Below are 17,155 nucleotides of genomic sequence, written 5' to 3'. Positions count from 1 at the left end.
TAGTGTTGTATAGGCGCAGTTGTCTATATGGGACAGAAAAAGTTATTCCCATCTTAGATGGGTACATTTGAAGAGTTCTTATAAAAATGAGCAATTGTCCAATGTATTTTTTATTAAAATTTGACATTGTTTTCAAGATACCACTCCTACAGTATTTTATTGTTTGCTGCTTGCTGTCCAGGGGATAGGATAAACGAAGCCGACAACAGATCCATGGGCACAGTGACCCATGACTCAGCTATGAAGGGAAAGCATGGGCTAAATTAATAAAGGAAGAAGAAGCGCGGGCTCCTTTGGGTCAAAAGTTTAAGGGGGTTGGTAAAAGGGGAGCTTTTGACAATAGAGCAGGACTATATATTATCTGAGAGGGGTGGGGAATATCAATCGACACAAGGCACCATGAGTAAAGGTCCTGTGCCCTCCTCACCTGGTCTCCTTAACCTGACCGAAATGACAGCAATCCATGACATCTTTGAGCAGCTGAAGGCTGCTGCAGGCAGCGAGTACGGAGCAGCTGTCAGGTCTAAGATCCTTGAGATCGTGGGAGGTCCGGCTGCTGGGGGTGAGGCTGTGCTTCCATCGGCCCGGCGCACACGCAGGGAGACAGTACTGAAGAGTGTCACTTGATGTGGCTTTTGGGCCTCGGCAGCGCCGAAAGAGCACCACCTCGTCGAGACCTTCTGCCCCTTCTGCTCCAAGTAGCAGGTCTCAATATGGGAGGAATCTTTCCAGGGAACCGGGACCTGCGGCGGAGGGCAGGCCAGCTACCTCTAGTGTCTCAAGCTATGACAAGATAGCGGCGGCCCTTCCTTACGATCCTGTGTCTGCAGCGCCCCCTGGCCCTGGGGCTCGAGGGTCTTCACAGATAATACCTGCGGGTTCCTGATCTCGGGATGTCAACGAGCCTGTTGTCTGCTCCCTCGTCATAGTGCCGGGTCTGAGCAGGACAGCTTGCCAGGCGGTCCCTGATTGAGATGCCGAGTAAGATCTGGTCCCTGTTCACCCTGAGGTAGATCATACAGAATCCAGTTTTTCAGCTGGTGGGTTTTGCACATTGATACAGCCTGGTCAGTATGAAGTCATGTTATGTGCATGCTCACTTATTTTAGTTTCTCCCGAGGTGGATTTTAGCCACGACCCCAGATGTACTGCTTCTAGTGGGAATAGTGTGGGTGCTTTGAAGTCAGAAAGTGGTAGCATCGTCAGTTTGTTAAGGAGTGTGCGGGACTTGCTAGAAAATTTGGATTGGACAAATAATGGATTAGAAGGGTCCCAGATTCCTGATTGGGTGCCAGGGCCTAATTTTTGGCGGCAGGTGGTTAATCGGGCAGAGAGCGAAGGTGTGCATAGCAGCGAGCGAGGTTTCAGTGTCAGTACATACTGAAAAAGATGAGGAGGAAGACAAGATATTGTTGGATGATAAGGCAAAAGGGGAACTTTACATTTTTTTTAAGGTCCCCTCAGAGCCAATTTAAAAAGGGAGGTGAAAGAAAAATCTGGAAGGATGAGTACGTGGAAATATTCTCCCTCCTTCCATTGGAAAAATGTAGTTTGGATAGGGGAAAGAAAGATGAGCGCAAAAAGGAAGCAGAAGAAAAGCGGAGGTGGCAGCTTGTTCCTCAGACTTCGGTTAATTGGCTTCAAGTTTTTGCCATACTAGCGAGTGTGATAGGTGAGAAGGCCTTGGTGCATTGCCCTGGGCTTTTCTGCTACATTTTTTTTATGTTTACTCACTTATATAGCACAATTCCACAGCGCTTTACAGACATTATCGGAACTGTCCCCATTGGGGCTCACAATCGAGATTCCCTATCAGTATGTCTTTGGAATGTGGGAGGAAACCGGAGCACCCGGAGGAAACCCACGCAAACACAGGGAGAACATACAAACTCATTGCAGATGTTGTCCTTGTTGGGATTTGAACCCAGGACCACAGCACTGCAAGGCAAAAGTACTAACCAATGAGCCACCATTCGGCCCACATGGATACTATAGGCGAGGTTCATCGAGCTTATGGAGGGCAACTTGGTTAAGTTATGATGAGGTGTTTTAGTGGAGGAAAAGTGGTATTAGAAAGATACAGGTCTATGGCTGAAGGCGATGGCACCTTCCCGTTATGGTCAGGCTTTTCAAGGCGTGGCCGGGGGATCTGGCCAACATTTTGCAGGAGGGGGCATGTCCCAAACTGGGCTTGCAGGAGCAAAGCTGGGAGCATGTTGACAGTTCAATGAAGGCCAGTGCAAGTTCAGGGAGGGAACAGTAAATTTAAGCACCAGTATTCAGGATGCGGCAGTTTGTCACATGGAGTGTCTCGTTTCAAAAAAGGGAAATCTAGATCTGGGGGGATTCCGAAAGAAAGGGCTAGTCCAGTGAGTCTTCTCACGATGGTCCGTTATCTAAATAGGTACCCCAAATGGGATAAGGCAGTGCTGAAGAAAGGTTTTTGTTTCAGTTTTAAAATTCCCTTCCCCGCCATATGCGGTTCTTTTACTTTGAAGAATTTGTTGTTGGCTCGTCAGCACCCCGTGGTGATTAACAAGAAAATTATGCACAAAGTATCATGCAGGCGAATGGTGGGTCCATTTGAGTTCCCTCCCTTGCATAATTTGGTGGTTTCACTTTTATAGGTGGTACCGAAAAAGAGACGAATAAATTCCATTTGATTCAGCATTTATTGTTCCCAAAAGGTTCATCAGTTAATGATGGCATAGACCCAGAGCTTTGCTCCGTGGTTTATACATCCTTTGATACAACAATCAAGTTGGGTTAGGGCGTATGTTAAAGGGACACATTGTTGGCTAAAACCAATATTGAGTCTGCTTTCTGTTTGTTGCTGGTTCACCCAGATAGCTTATATTTGTTGGGTTGTTTTTCATAGAATCATAGAATCGTAGAGTTGGAAGGGACCTCCTGGGCCATCTGGTCCAACCCCCTGCTCAAAGCAGGATTCGCTAAATCATCCCAGTCAGATGTCTGTCCAGCCTCTGTTTGAAGACTTCCATTGAAGGAGAACTCACCACTTCTCGTGGCAGCCTGTTCCACTCACTGATCACTCTAACTGTCAAAAAGTTTTTTCTAATATCTAATCTGTGTCTCCTCCCATTCAGTTTCATCCCATTGCTTCTAGTCTTTCCTTGTGCAAATGAGAATAAAGTTGATCCTTCTACAATGTGACAGCCCTTTAGATATTTGTAGACAGCTATTAAGTCTCCTCTCAGTCTTCTCTTTTGCAAACTAAACATTCCCAAATCCTGCAACCTTTCCTCATAAGACAGGGTTTGCAGACCGGTCACCATTCTGGTCGCTCTTTTCTGAACTTGCTCCAGTTTGTTGATGTCTTTTTTAAAATGTGGTGCCCAAAACTGGACACAATATTCCAGATGAGGTCTGACCAAAGAGGAGTAGAGGGAAATAATGACTTCACGTGATCTAGACTGTATGCTTCTGTTAATACATCCTAGAATTGCATTTGCCTTTTTTGCTGCTGCATCACACTGTTGACTCATATTCAGTCTGTGATCTATTAGTATACCCAAGTCTTTTTCACATGTGCTGTCACTTAGCCCTATTCCTCCCATTCTATATATGCTTTTTTCATTTTTATTGCCCAGATGTAGTACTTTGCATTTCTCCCTGTTAAAAACCATTCTGTTAGTTGCTGCCCACTTCTCCAGTTTATTTAAATCTTTTTGAATCCTCTCTCTCTCTTCTCTAGTATTAGCTATCCCTCCTAGCTTTGTGTCATCAGCAAATTTAATCAGTTTACCCTCAATTCCTTCATCTAAATCGTTGATAAAGATGTTGAACAATACAGGGCCCAGGACAGAGCCCTGTGGTACCCCACTTGAGACATTCTTCCAACTGGATGTGCAGCCATTTACGACCACTCTTTGGGTCCGATCACTAAGCCAGTTATGAATCCACCTAACAGTTGCCTTGTCCATTCCATACTTAGTCATTTTTTCAATAAGGATTGTATGAGAGACTTTGTCAAATGCTTTGCTGAAGTCAAGATATACTATATCTACAGCATTTCCTTGATCCACCCAATCAGTAATACCGTCATAGAAGGAAATTAAATTAGTCTGACATGACTTATTAGTTACAAACCCATGCTGACTCTGTTTAATCACTTCATTCTTATCCAGGTATTGACATACATGTTGTTTAATAATTTGTTCAAAGATCTTTCCTGGTATAGAAGTCAGACTCACCGGCCTATAGTTGCCTGGGTCCACCTTCTTCCCCTTTTTGAAGATAGGAACAACATTTGCTCTTCTCCAGTCTTCTGGCACTTCTCCTGTTCTCCAAGAATTTTTGGGAGGGTGCTCCATTTCTCCTGCTTATTTTGCATTTAGTTCATTATTGGAGTGCGTTATATGCAATGTACTCAGGATAGCGTCAGTTATTCACTACCTCAATTATGTTTTATACATCGGGCCGCCCGGTTCCCCAATTTAGTCATTGCTGAGATCTATGGAATGGGTAGCTTGTCACTTTAGAATTTCAGTAGCACAAGAGAAGACAGGAGGGCCCTGTACCTGTATTAGCTTTTTGAGTATCACCATCAACACTGTGTGGATGGAGTGTAAGTAATCAAAGGAACAAAATCGTGGTTAGAAAAATCCAGTTGAGGAACCTTCACTCGTTGCTAGGAAAGCTTAAATTTTGCATGCCGGAATATGCCCACTAGACAGATTTTTTTACGTCACCTGGTGGCATCAATGGCAGGGGTGCCGTCCCTTAGTCATATTCGTTATATTTGTTTAACAAAGTAACTAAGAGAGGATTTGCCAGTTTGGGAGGGTTTTCTGGAGAAGTATAATGGCCAGTCACTAATGATCACCAAGTCCATAGAGGATTTTGACTATGAATTGTTTACAGATGAGGTGGGCTGTACAGATTTTGGGATCTATTGCAAGGGTCAATAGTGCATAGAAGAATGGTAGAGGGCCTGGATAGAGCCATGATTTCCAAAGAATCTGACATTATTAAAGTTTTTTTTTTCAGATTATAGTGGCTTTGTCAATTGAAGTGAGTAATCCAGCAATAGGAAGATACGCCTTCATTGTGATATGTCAATGGTAATGATGATCAATTATGTGGGTCTTCTCCCCGGAAAGTTTGCTTGCTGAGGTATTTTGTCTTGCATTTCCTTTGCCTCAATGTATGGGTGGTGGTGGTTCATGTACCGGGGGTCTAGAATTCAGTTGCTGATTCTCTCTCTCATTAGCAGTGGGACCGTTTTCGGACACTGGGACCAGATGCGGAGTCCTCGGGCTGAAAGTAGCCAGTATAGCTACTGTAACTGGTATTCAAACGTTTGGCTCATTTATTAGAGTGTTCCTTGCAGACATGGGTAGCTTATGAAGCAGCTTGGAGGAAGTGGGAGACATGGAGGGGAAATTCGGCAAATTGGGGTCAGAAGAGGACCTTGTAGGTGCATTACTTTTTTAATTAAGTAGGGTGGCGGCAGAAAGATGGTCTATTTCAAGAGTTAATCGCTTTATGGTGGGGATAGCATTTGGTTACATTAGGGGTTTGGTGGATATCAAAGCATTTTCTTGTGGGTCAGGCACTAAAGGGTTTTATGAAAGGGCTCAATAGGACGGACACTCGTTGGCCAGTTTCATTCAAGCTTCTGGAGGAATTGGGGGTCGGTTTGGCACGAGTATTCAGCTCTCAGTTTGAAGAGACATTGTTTCAGCAGGCTTTTTCGTGATCATTTTTTGGGGCCATGAGAATACAGGAGTTAGTGTTTCCATCCTTGTGGGTGGGGTATTAGGTCAAGATGCGGTTGCTTTAGTGGATTCCATTGAGTTTTGGTTGTGTCGGTCAAAACAGATCAAGTTGGAAAAGGAAAAAGTTGTTTTGGGGGCATTGAGGGGGTCCCCAATATGTCCAATACGTCCAATACAGTGTTTTAAAAGTTATTTAAGTTTAGGAGTGGATCGTTCAGGCCCATTATTGAAGTACAATGTCACGCTGTTGTGGCGCCCCTGAGGGTTCAGTCGCCACAGAGGCACTGCACCTCCTCCTGAGGTGTGGTACCCCACCATTCAGGTAAGGTGGAGACCCCTGACCACGCTCCAACACCTGCATTCCACACAACACAGTAGTGTAGCAAAGCACCCTTTGGTGGCTCCCTGCTTGGAACACGAAGCGTGCTGGGAGGCTGGTTGAGTTTAGTTGGCACCAAAAGAGCGGGAAGAGTTTAGGATTTAGTCAGTCTGACAGTCAGTAGAAGAGTGAAGATCCCCTGAGTGGGATGGATGAAGGAAGTGCTGCAGCCGACCTCAGTGACCTGGGTCCGCTGACACAGGAGAGGAACATTGATGGAAAGCCTGACTCTCTCCATAAGAAGGAAGGATTAGTACAGAACGTAAGGAAAGGAGGGCTAAGGATTAGGGTTAGAGCAGAACCCTTCCCAAGTTCACAGCGCAAGGCCGGTGTCCGATCCCCGAGGTTGTATGGATACTAATGGTCCTGCGAGAGACACCGGAGGAATAGAAGTTGTCACCACTTTATTCCAACACAAGACTTGTGGGCACAACAGCAACGTGAGTGAGCCGGGACTAGGTAGTAAGGAGTCCCCGAAGCAGGCTACAGCTGTCTGCCATACAAGTAGAGTTCTAAGAACATCTGAAAGGAGGAACTCCAGTGTAACTCAGTACTGTGAGTACTTCATTATAGGCGCAAGAAGAGAGACGTTTAGAAAAGGCACATATGTTGGCGGAGTGTTGGAACGGAGTACTTCATCTTGCCTGAAGGTTGACTGAGCTCCTGGCCCGGAGGACATGGTACGGATGTGGGCACCTGTATGCACAACAGACTGTGAGTAAAGCTTTGGAACTGCATGCCCTGGTGTCCTCCGCTTATTGCTGCGCCAACCCACTCAGCACTGCTACACCTTTGTGCCTAATACTGCACCATCCACGTCTCCCCTCACTGTCACTTCATCTACACTGCCCTGGGAATACAGCCCTGCCTGTGGAGGGCTACACCATCCTTGCTGCACCACACCATCTGTCCCAGAGGATCTGTCTGCAGCGTCGGCTTAACATCTTCATTGCCGAACACCACAGGTACGAATCATTCACTAATAAACTTTAATCATCATCCGCACACTCAACATTCCCCTTTTACAATGGACGCCCAGAGTCATGGACCGGTCAACGCTGCCGTGACATCTCCCATTGAAATCCACTGGGCCCGGCTCAGAGTACCCCTCGGCCCTGCCACGGCACGGGGCGATCCACTGTGACCATAGGAAAGCTGGGAAGAGGGACCCTATACTGTCCCTTAATCTAGGGGAGCCCTAGTTTAGCCTTAGCTCCAGGGTTACCCCTGAAGGTGAAGATGCCCGGGTCTCATACTTCTCTGTGCTCCTACAAAATCCTACTTAGCTCCCATCTTTTACTCAGGGAGGAAAGGGGCAGGAGTAAAAGGGTAACACCAGCTGGACAAACAGGCACATGGCACAGTCAAAAGACAAGCGCACAGGATAAAATACAAAAGGGAAAATGGGTGCAGAGTAAAGAGGCAGAAAAGCAACACAAAAGAACGCCAGAAAGGGAAGGGAAGGTAGAGATATCCACAACAAACTGCATACAACAATCTCAAGACGACAAGGCGAGTCTCCAGAACACTTTCTCCAATGAAGCCAGGTACAGAATGAAGATTCTATTGCTCACATGGAGGGAACCCAGACTCAGGTCCAAGTAGAATGCGCCACATTCATGACACAAAGACGGGTCTTTTCAGTCTCGCTATCAGTTGGTGGCAATTTTCAGGAAGTGCCTGGAATTTCAGGGTTGGAGACTGACGGGTTCTCATCTCATTCTTTCCGTATCGGGGTCGCAACTAAGGGTGAAAAATGGGGACTCCCGACTGAGGTGGTTCAGAAGATAGGTAAGTGGGAGTCTAGGATATACAAACTTTATGTGTGGCCTCATTTGATGTGAGGGAGGGGTGGAACAGGGGATGGGGTTGAATGGGAAGCGCTTGTTTATTGATTAAGAATTAAAGTGTATATTTAAACATATAGATTGAGTTGTTTGGTTTTCACCTCCCTTCTTCTTCCCTCCCCTCACTCCCTTCTTTCCCATAGGAGGAGAACGACTAGTGTGGGTTTTGGGGCACTCTTGGGTATTTGGGGGGCCTTGAGGGCTGAAGAGTGAAAAAAACGACTTCAGGTTTTCTGAAGTATGAGGTTGTAGTGAGATGGATTGGCGATCAAGACATTAATTGGCGACAGGTGATGCCGATTTTTACTGTTTGGCGTGGTTAGAACATTTCCCGCATGTGTTGGTGTTACCTGTAGGGGATAATTATTTATTTATTTTATTCATTTATATAGATGGCTAGTAAACCTTATTCCATGTAGTCCAACATATTCCTGAGCTCTATATAATCCTGCCCTTACCAATTGGCAGCTTTATGTGCAGTGTGCATAGGCAGAAAGCAACCAAATACTGGTGTGGGTGGGGTTATACAAAGCTCAGCATTCAGAGGACTGGTAGACCTGCAGCACATAGAACAGTGATTTTATCAATACTGCAGCAAACAACCCAGTAAGTGATAAATCGCTGGAATCGGGGTTTTCTTCCAGTTCTGTGAGATTCCTGGGTCATCTTGCATGCACTGCTCTTTTGAGGCCTAGTCACAGATTTTCAATAATGATCAGATAAGGGGACAGTGAGGGCCATTGTAAAACCTTCAGCTTGCACCTTTTGAGGTAGTCTATTGTGGATTTTGACGTGTGTTTAGGATCATTACCAATTTGTGGAAGCCACCCTCTTTTCAACTTCAGCTTTTTCATAGATGGTGTTATGTCTGCATCAAGAATTTGTTGAAATTTCATTGAATCCATTCTTTTCTCTACCCATGAGATGTTCACCATGCCATTGGCTGCAACACAACCCCAAAACATGATTTAGCCACCCCATGCTTAATATCTGACAAGATGTTCTTTTCCTGAAATTCTGTGACCATTTTCTCCACACAAATCTTTGCTTATTGTGGCCAAAGAGTTTTAATGTAACCTCATTGTTCCACAGGACTAGTTTACAAAATGCATCAGGCTTGTTTAGATGTTCTTTTGCACACTTCTGGTGCTGAATTTTATGGTGAGGATGCAGGAGATGTTTTCTTTTAATGACTCTTCCATGAAGGCCATATTTATGCAGGTGTCTCTGAATAGGAGAACAATGTCCCACAACTTCATTCAGAGTCTGCTAAATCTTTCTGAAGGTCTTTCACCTCCAAGCGGGGGTTCTGATTTGCCCCTCTAGCAATCCTACAAGCAGCTCTCACTGAAATTTTACTTGGTCTTCCAGACCTTATCTTGACCTCCACTATTCCTGTTAACTGCCATTTTCTATTTACATTTCAAACTGAGGAAAGGGCATCTTGAAAACACTTTGCTATCACATTATAGTCTTCTCCTGCTTTTGTGGGTGTCCAAGATTTTCAGAGTACTAGGCAGCTGCTTAGAAGAACCCATGGCTGCTGTCTTTTTTGGCACAAGGTTAGAGGAGGCTGGGAAATTTGCATCACCTAGCCTTTCCGAATGATAATAGTGAACAAGCCATAACCCTAATAGGATAATTAAGGTCTGAAACCTTGGTCAAAGATATCTGAGCATACAAATTTGCAAGGATGCCCAAACGTTTGCATTGGCCCATTTCCCTTTCTGTAATTTTTAAAATGAAAAAATGACGATATTTTTCTTTGCCTAAAATACAAAGGAAATATGTAATCTTTAACTTTAGGTCTTTTAAATATTTCATTTTCAACTTGCATAACTGTTCATAATAACAGTAATTTTGACTAGGGGTGCAAAAACTTTCACATGCCTCTGTAAATTATAACATTTTACCTTGCAAAATGCTCATCCAGAAAGGAGAGGAAGTGCTGTAGCTCCATCCTGTTCCGGAGTAATGTGTCCATGTTGTAATTTCTGAATTCTTCAGGTACCAGCTCCCAGAGATTAGGCTCTTTAGGAACATCAGGAGGTGGAACAAACGTAGACTTGTGGACTTGATTCTGTAAAATAAACTTAATTTCTTACCACTTCAGAAATAATATATTAAACATTTTTCCCAAATCTACAGAATTAATTTTGTTAAGGCCGTCAAGAATGTATACATACAGTATACAGTATTAAGTAGATAAAAACTTTGATGGGTGTGCTTCTTTAAGGCCTGTTTCACACTTCAATTTTTTTACGCCAGTCAAAATCTGCCACTTTTAGAAAAAACGGATCCGCCTTTTTTTGGCGGATCCGTTTTTTCCCCCCATAGACTTGCATTAGCGGCGGATTTTGACTGATATTCGTCCGTCAGATCCGTTTTTTGACGGATCCGTGAAAATTTTAGCGTCTCCTGGGCGGAAGAGACGGACGATGCAACTTTTTTTGCTACGACGGTCCGCTATTTTATAGTGCACGTGCCCGGCAGATTTCCCCTGCCGAGCATATTAACCCTAAATACCGTTCTGGAAGCGCCGAAAAAAAAAATCTCTCTCACTCTCCCTCCCTCCTGCGGTTCCTTTAAATTTAGCCCACATGCCGACTCCAGCGGATCCGTAAACACCACGGATCCAGTGACGACCGTTTGGCCCACAACGGCAGCGGATCCGTTTTTAACAGCTCTGGCGGATTTGGCCTTCCGTCAAGAAACGCTGAAAGTGAAAGTAAAAAAGAAAAGAGAGAATTGTGTTAGCAGGAACCAAATTGTGTAGAGATTTGCAGGGGGAGTGAATTAACCTGCTGTTCCTGATCAGGTGACAGAAAGGACTTCCTCAATATAAAAGGTCTGGGCCAGGCTGAGAAGGGCAGTTGGCACCAGAACCTGCACCAGGGCAGGTTGTATGCCTGCGAGGTGGGCTTCCAGTCACCATCTGCATAGACGAGTCCAAGAGAAGGCCTAAGCTGTGAGGAAGATCCATGCCCCGCTCCAGTGGAAGGCTCTGATCAGAGCCAAGCCAGGCCCAAGAGACACCGTTGCCAAGTTACTGGGACATGCTTGGAAAGTGAGACAGGCAGGACATTGTGTGTCAGTGAAAGAGTTTTGGACAACTCCAGTCAAGGTGTAGGCTCCAGACTACGCTGGTCAAGTACTGAGGACCAGAGCAACACCGGTCAAGTCCCAAGACCCAGGAGATGCCCGTCGGCGGTCAAGCACTGAAGATACCTGAAGAATACATGACCAGAGACTCTCACCTCAGCTGGTGATCAGAGGATGTGTGTGAGCAGGGCCGTTGCTTTCAGCACAGACTCACGGTACCGAGTGTGGGAAGGGGGAGGCTGCAGATGGGATGGGGCCTGGCTGACAATAGAGAGCCCCAGAAAGTGTTATTAGACTTTGTCAGTGCCTGCAAAGCTGCAAGGGTGTGCCCTAGAGACTGTTCCTGCTAAATACAGCGTTTGCCCCCCCCTTCCCGGTTAGATCAAGGCTGGACTGTAGACCCCGAGTTGATCTCGAGGACATATCCACTCGAAATGTACTAAGGGTCCCGTTCCACTAAACGGCGCACCAGCGATCCCGACAACGATACGACCTGGTCAGGATCGCTGGTGCATCGCTACATGATCGCTGATGATCTCTCAAACAGGCAGGCTCACCAGCGATCAGGATCAGCGAGGACGCTGGTATCCAAGGTAAATGGCAGGTAACTAAGCGCGAGCGTGGCTTGGTTACCCGCTGTTTACCTTGGATACCAGCTCCCAGCGCGAGCACGCTGGTATTCAGGGTACACAGCGGGTAACTAAGCCATGCGCGCTTAATTACCCGATATTTACCTTGGATACCAGCTCCCAGCGTCTGCTTACAGTGCTGGGAGCTCGCTGATCGTTGGTCTCCCGCTGCCACACGCAGCGATGCGTGCAGGCCAGCGGGAGACCAATGAGCAAAAAATGACCCAAGACATTCCTGCACGATCAGCAATACCCGGCGGGGGGGGCGGTCGCTGATGCATGTCACACACACAATGAGATCGGTGGCGAGATTGCTGATGCGTCACAAAATCGGTGACGCATCAGCGATCTCGCTTAGTGTGAAGTACCCCTAACCAATATATCTATACGCATATAATTGCCTGTTGCTTGTAAATGATACTGTGAATATTGTTCTTGTGCATTTATCTGTGACAATAATCTTTCCAGCATTTAACCGTTACGTGAATAAAGTAGTAGATTTTTTATCCCGCCTGTTGTCTCTGCTGTTACATTCCGATCTCCTGCATTACAATTCCAAAGTTATGCCCCTGGTAATAAAGATGCAAATTTTCCCTTTACACAATTGGGCATATACCATATAACATCTTCATGGGCATTTGCTTTTTCTCCTCTGATGCTGGCCAATAAAAATATTACCAATCCTGCAGAGAACTTCTGTGGTACACGACCAGTCGGTTAAAGGAAAATTTGCACCATTATTACCAGGGGACATAACTTTTGGAACTGGGAGGCACAAAGGATAAAGAAAAAACTTCCAAAATCAGTGGAGCATAGCACCAATCGGAGGAGGTACTCAGTGAAAATTTCAAAATCTAGTGAAAGGTTCTCTTTTTAAATGGTGGCCCTACAATACTTTGTAATCCTTGCTTCCACCAGTGGGAAGGTCAAGACTGCAACATTACAGGGAAGATGCAAACTAGAGCTGCTTGAGCACACTTTAATCAAGGGCATACATACCCTAGCCTAGAGGCTGACTATTATACCTTCTATCTGGCACTTGGTTGATCACATTCCACTTGAGAACCTGTCCAGGATTCTGCTCTCCAAATGAACAGAACAGTTAGCAAATGTAGGGGATGGTAATTGGCCTCAGGCCATGGTCTGTTAGGAAAACTTGCTGTGGACACAATCGTCCTTCTTTGGTTTCCATACTTCCCTGATGGTCTGTCCGTGCTGGGACCAGAGCTATCGTGCGCTTGGCTAGTGCAACTACACATGGTGGTTTCTCGTGTGTGGAAGTGGTGAGTGATGTGGGAAAATGGGACGCTGCAATTCATACTTGTTTTGCAGCCCAAGAGACATGGGACTTTGTGTCTCCCGGTCGCCAGGCAATGCAGGACGCTGCCTTGTCTGGTGAAAGCCAATGGTGGGAATGTGTTCATCCTGCTGTGCCGGTGAGCAGGGAGTGGCTCCATGGACATGACTGGGAGGAATGCATCACCTGATTTTTATCTTTAGCAATGGACTGGCTATTTAAAGCCTGGCCCTATCCAGATCCAGTTCTGTTTACTCAGTTCCCTTGCGTAGTGGTGGGGTGAGTGCTTTCTGGTGAAAGTCCAGGTTGCTTCTCAGCAATTGCTTATGTTTTTTTCCGGTTCTTCTTCCTTAGTTATTGCTTTTGGGTTCCCTTTTGGTTTTTGTTTTGGTTAATGCTGCTAGCTTAGGATTTACTCTGGTATCTTGACTAACATTGTCCGCGTCACCGAGCTACCCTGTAGCAGTAGTCTGGGAAGGGATCTGTATAGCCCCCATCCTTATTGGGAGTCGGTAAAGAATATCCCGGCCCTTAGGACTTCCCTATCAGTCATGGCTTGCGGTAAGTGCATCTATGATGGCACATTTGCTGGTCAGATGCGAGTCGCAGCCGAGTAGATGAATTTCTGCGTATAACAGGTTCAGACAGGCATATAAAAACAGAGCAGACCAGTGCATTCCCCAATTTTTCCATTGACTGTTGATCTGTGAGAAAAATCCCTGGTGTGTACAGGCAGCTGTTTATTACTGGATCAGCATGCTGTGCAATGAGCACATGGACAGCACTCTGACTGAAATACACCTGAACTCGGCCCTAAGGTAATGGAGAGATTGTAAACCTAGAAAAACAGACACCAGAGTCAAATGTCTTGGGGAGCCCATTTTTTTATTTAAGACTAACACAAATTTTGTTTATCACAAAGTTTCCTGCTTTAGTTTTTATAATGGCAATTTGCATTAACTCTACATTGTTATGAAGAGTGATCAAATGAATTGCAAAAAAATTGCAGTCATTCCTTGCCATGAAAATTAACTTACCGTACGTACGCAAGTATAAGTCAAGCTTTTCAGCACATTTTTTTGTGCTGAAAAAGCACCCCTCGGCTTAAACGCGAGTCATTGTCCCAGAAGATGGGGGGAGCGGCAGTGGCGGAGCAGTAGGTCACAGAGGCAGGAGCCGACTGCTGTGGCTAACTCCTGTGCCCGCTGCTAAAGAGAAATGAATATTCATTTCTCTTTAATAGCACGCACAGTGTCAGCCGCAGCAGCTGGCTTCCAGCAGCTCCCTGGCGGTCACTTGTGCCCGCTACTTAAGAGAAATTAATATTAATCTCTCTTCACTCCTATAGGCGTGGAGAGAGGTGAACATTCATTCTCTTAAGTAGCGGAGACACATGACCGCACGGCAGCTGCAGCTGACACTGTGCGTGCTACTTAATAGCATTGGATACTCACTGCCCTTCATACACAAAGTCCCGGCGTGGAGAGCAGTGAGTATTCTGGCAGCTGTGCTCTGCTTGTGAGCAGCACATGACGTCCATGCCATGTGCTACTTACAAGCATAAAGCAGCTGCTATCACCAGAACAAGATGCTGCAAGGGAGTGCAGTGAAGGTAAGTTTTTTTTAATGCTTTTTTGATGGGAGCCATGCATACTAGGAAAGGGATGAGGGTGCAATGCACATCAGAATAGGGATGAGGAGCCATGCATACCAGGATAGGGATGAGGAGCCATGCATACCAGGATAGGGATGAGGAGCCATGCATACCAGGATAGGGATGAGGAGCCATGCTTACCAGGATAGGGATGAGGAGCCATGCTTACCAGGATAGGGATGAGGAGCCATGCATACCAGGATAGGGATGAGGAGCCATGCATACTAGGAAAGGGATGAGGAGCCATGCATACTAGGAAAGGGATGAGGAGCCATGCATACTAGGAAAGGGATGAGGGTGCAATGCACATCAGAATGGGGATGAGGAGCCAGGCATACCAGGATAGGGATGAGGAGCCATGCATACCAGGATAGGGATGAGGAGCCATGCATACCAGGATAGGGATGAGGAGCCATGCTTACCAGGATAGGGATAAGAAGCCATGCTTACCAGGATAGGGATGACGATCCATGCTTACCAGGATAGGGATGACGAGCCATGCTTACCAGGATAGGGATGACGAGCCATGCATACTGGGATAGGGATGAGATGGATGCCTACCAGGATAGGGATGAGGAACCATGTATACCAGGAGGAGGAGCCATGCAAACCAGGATAAATATGAGATTGAGGCATACCAGGATAGGGATGAGGAACCATGCATACCAGGATAGGGACGAGGAACCATGCAAACAAGGATAGGGATGAGGAGGCCATGCATACAAGGATAGGGATGAGGGTGCCATGTATACAAGGATAGGGATGAGGGGACCATGCATACCCGGATAGGCATGAGGAGTCAAGCAAACAATGATGGGGATGAGGAACCATGCACACCAGGATGGGGATGAGGCGGCCATGCATATCAGAATAGGGATGAGGGGGCCATGTATACCAGGATAGGAATGCGGAGGCCGTGCATCCCAGGAGAGTCCTGTGTCATGACAACATTAAAGCATCCTGAGAACATTCATTTGCTTGGGCTTTTCATCCATGGGGGGGGGCTCACTCACAATTTTTCCATTTGCAAAGAATGGAGAGGTCTGTAATTTTTATTCTTTATGCACTTCAACTGTGAGAGACAGAATGTAGAAAATGGAAGAAACACAAGACGACTGTCAATCTTCCTCGGTCTGGGATTCCATGCAAGATCTCGCCTCGTGGGACAAGGTTGATTCTGAGAAAGGTCAGAAATCAGCCCAGAATCATACAGGAAGACCTGGTCAATGACCTGAAGAGAGCTGGGACCACAGTCTCAAACAGTTCGGTTGGTAACACACTACACCATCATGGATCAAAATCCTGCAGGGCACGCAAGGTCCTCCTGCTCATGCCAGCACATGTCCAGGCTCTTTTGAAGATTGCCAATGACCATCTGGATTCTTCAGAGGAGGCATGAGAGAAGGTCATGTGGTCAGATGAGACCAAAATAGATCTTTTTGCCATCAACTCCATTCGCTGTGTTTGGAGGAAGAAGGATGAGGTACAAACCCAAGAACACTGTCCCAACCATGATGCATGGTGTTGCTAACATTATACTTTGAGGGTGCTTTTCTGCAAAGAGGACTCCATTTTGAAGGAAGGATGGATGGGGTCATGTATCGCAAGATTTTGGCTAACAACCTCCTTTCCTCAGTAAGAGCATTGAAGATGGGTCGTGGCTGGGTCTTGCCGCATGATAATGACCCAAAACACACAGCCAGGGCAACTAAACAGTGGCTCAGTAAGAAGCACTTCAAGGTCCTGGAGTGGCCCAGCCAGTTTCCAGACTTGAACCCAATAGAAAATTTTTGGAGGGAGCTGAAACTCAACTGCCCAGCGACAGCGCCGAAACCTGAAAGATCTGGAGAAAATCTGTATGTCGAGTGAGCCAAAATCCCTGCTGCTGTGTGTGCAAACTTGGTCAAGAACTACAGGAAACGTCTGACCTCTGATTGCAAACAAAGGGTCTGGGTATCAAACATTAAGGTTTGTTTTCTATTGTGTAAAATACTTATTTCATGCAATAAAATGCAAGTAAATTGTGTAAAAATCATGCAATGTAATTTTCTGTCTCCAAGTTGAAGTGTACCTACGATAAAAATTACAGGCTCTCCATTCTTTGTAGGTGTGAAAACTTACAAGTGTGACCAGCCTGTCAATCACTTTTCCAAGCGATGCTTCAAATCGCTTGGAAAGCGCAAGCATTCTGCAAGCTAAAACGCTTGTATTTTGTGGGAAAACGCATGCGAATTCCGGCAGGGAGTTGTGGAAATGCTGCGGACATTTCCGCAGCATTTCGGCAACGTGGGCACTTAGCCTAATAGATCTAAAGACACTGAAGCAGCAAACTATGGAAAACAAAATTTGTGTCTGTCTCAAAACTTTTGGCCACGACTGTAGAATTAGCAAATATGATAGATTGCCTTTACATAAGGCTTTGTGCACATTCTGCCGTGGGTGGACATCAGTTCAGTAATAGTTGATTATGTATAGCACAACTATATCAGGCTGCACAATCCATCAC

General features: G+C 45.8%; 1 protein-coding gene across 3 annotated transcripts in view; it reads right to left on the bottom strand.

Moving 5' to 3' along the window:
- Positions 1–17,155, bottom strand: part of RGS22 (regulator of G protein signaling 22) — a 162,502-nt gene that overhangs the window by 51,189 nt on the left and 94,158 nt on the right. For all 3 annotated transcript variants that reach the window (XM_073550453.1, XM_073550454.1, XM_073550455.1), the window contains exon 17: positions 9,881–10,047. In XM_073550453.1, coding sequence (XP_073406554.1) covers positions 9,881–10,047 — 167 coding nt within the window. The remainder of the gene's footprint in view (positions 1–9,880; positions 10,048–17,155) is intronic.

The sequence above is a fragment of the Dendrobates tinctorius genome, unplaced genomic scaffold, assembly GCF_039654945.1.
Source record: "Dendrobates tinctorius isolate UK_male_01 unplaced genomic scaffold, ASM3965494v1 ptg000165l, whole genome shotgun sequence".
NCBI classification, from domain to species: domain Eukaryota; kingdom Metazoa; phylum Chordata; class Amphibia; order Anura; family Dendrobatidae; genus Dendrobates; species Dendrobates tinctorius.
Note: the sequence above shows the minus strand (reverse complement) of the source record. Positions and strands in the feature narration are given on the sequence as shown.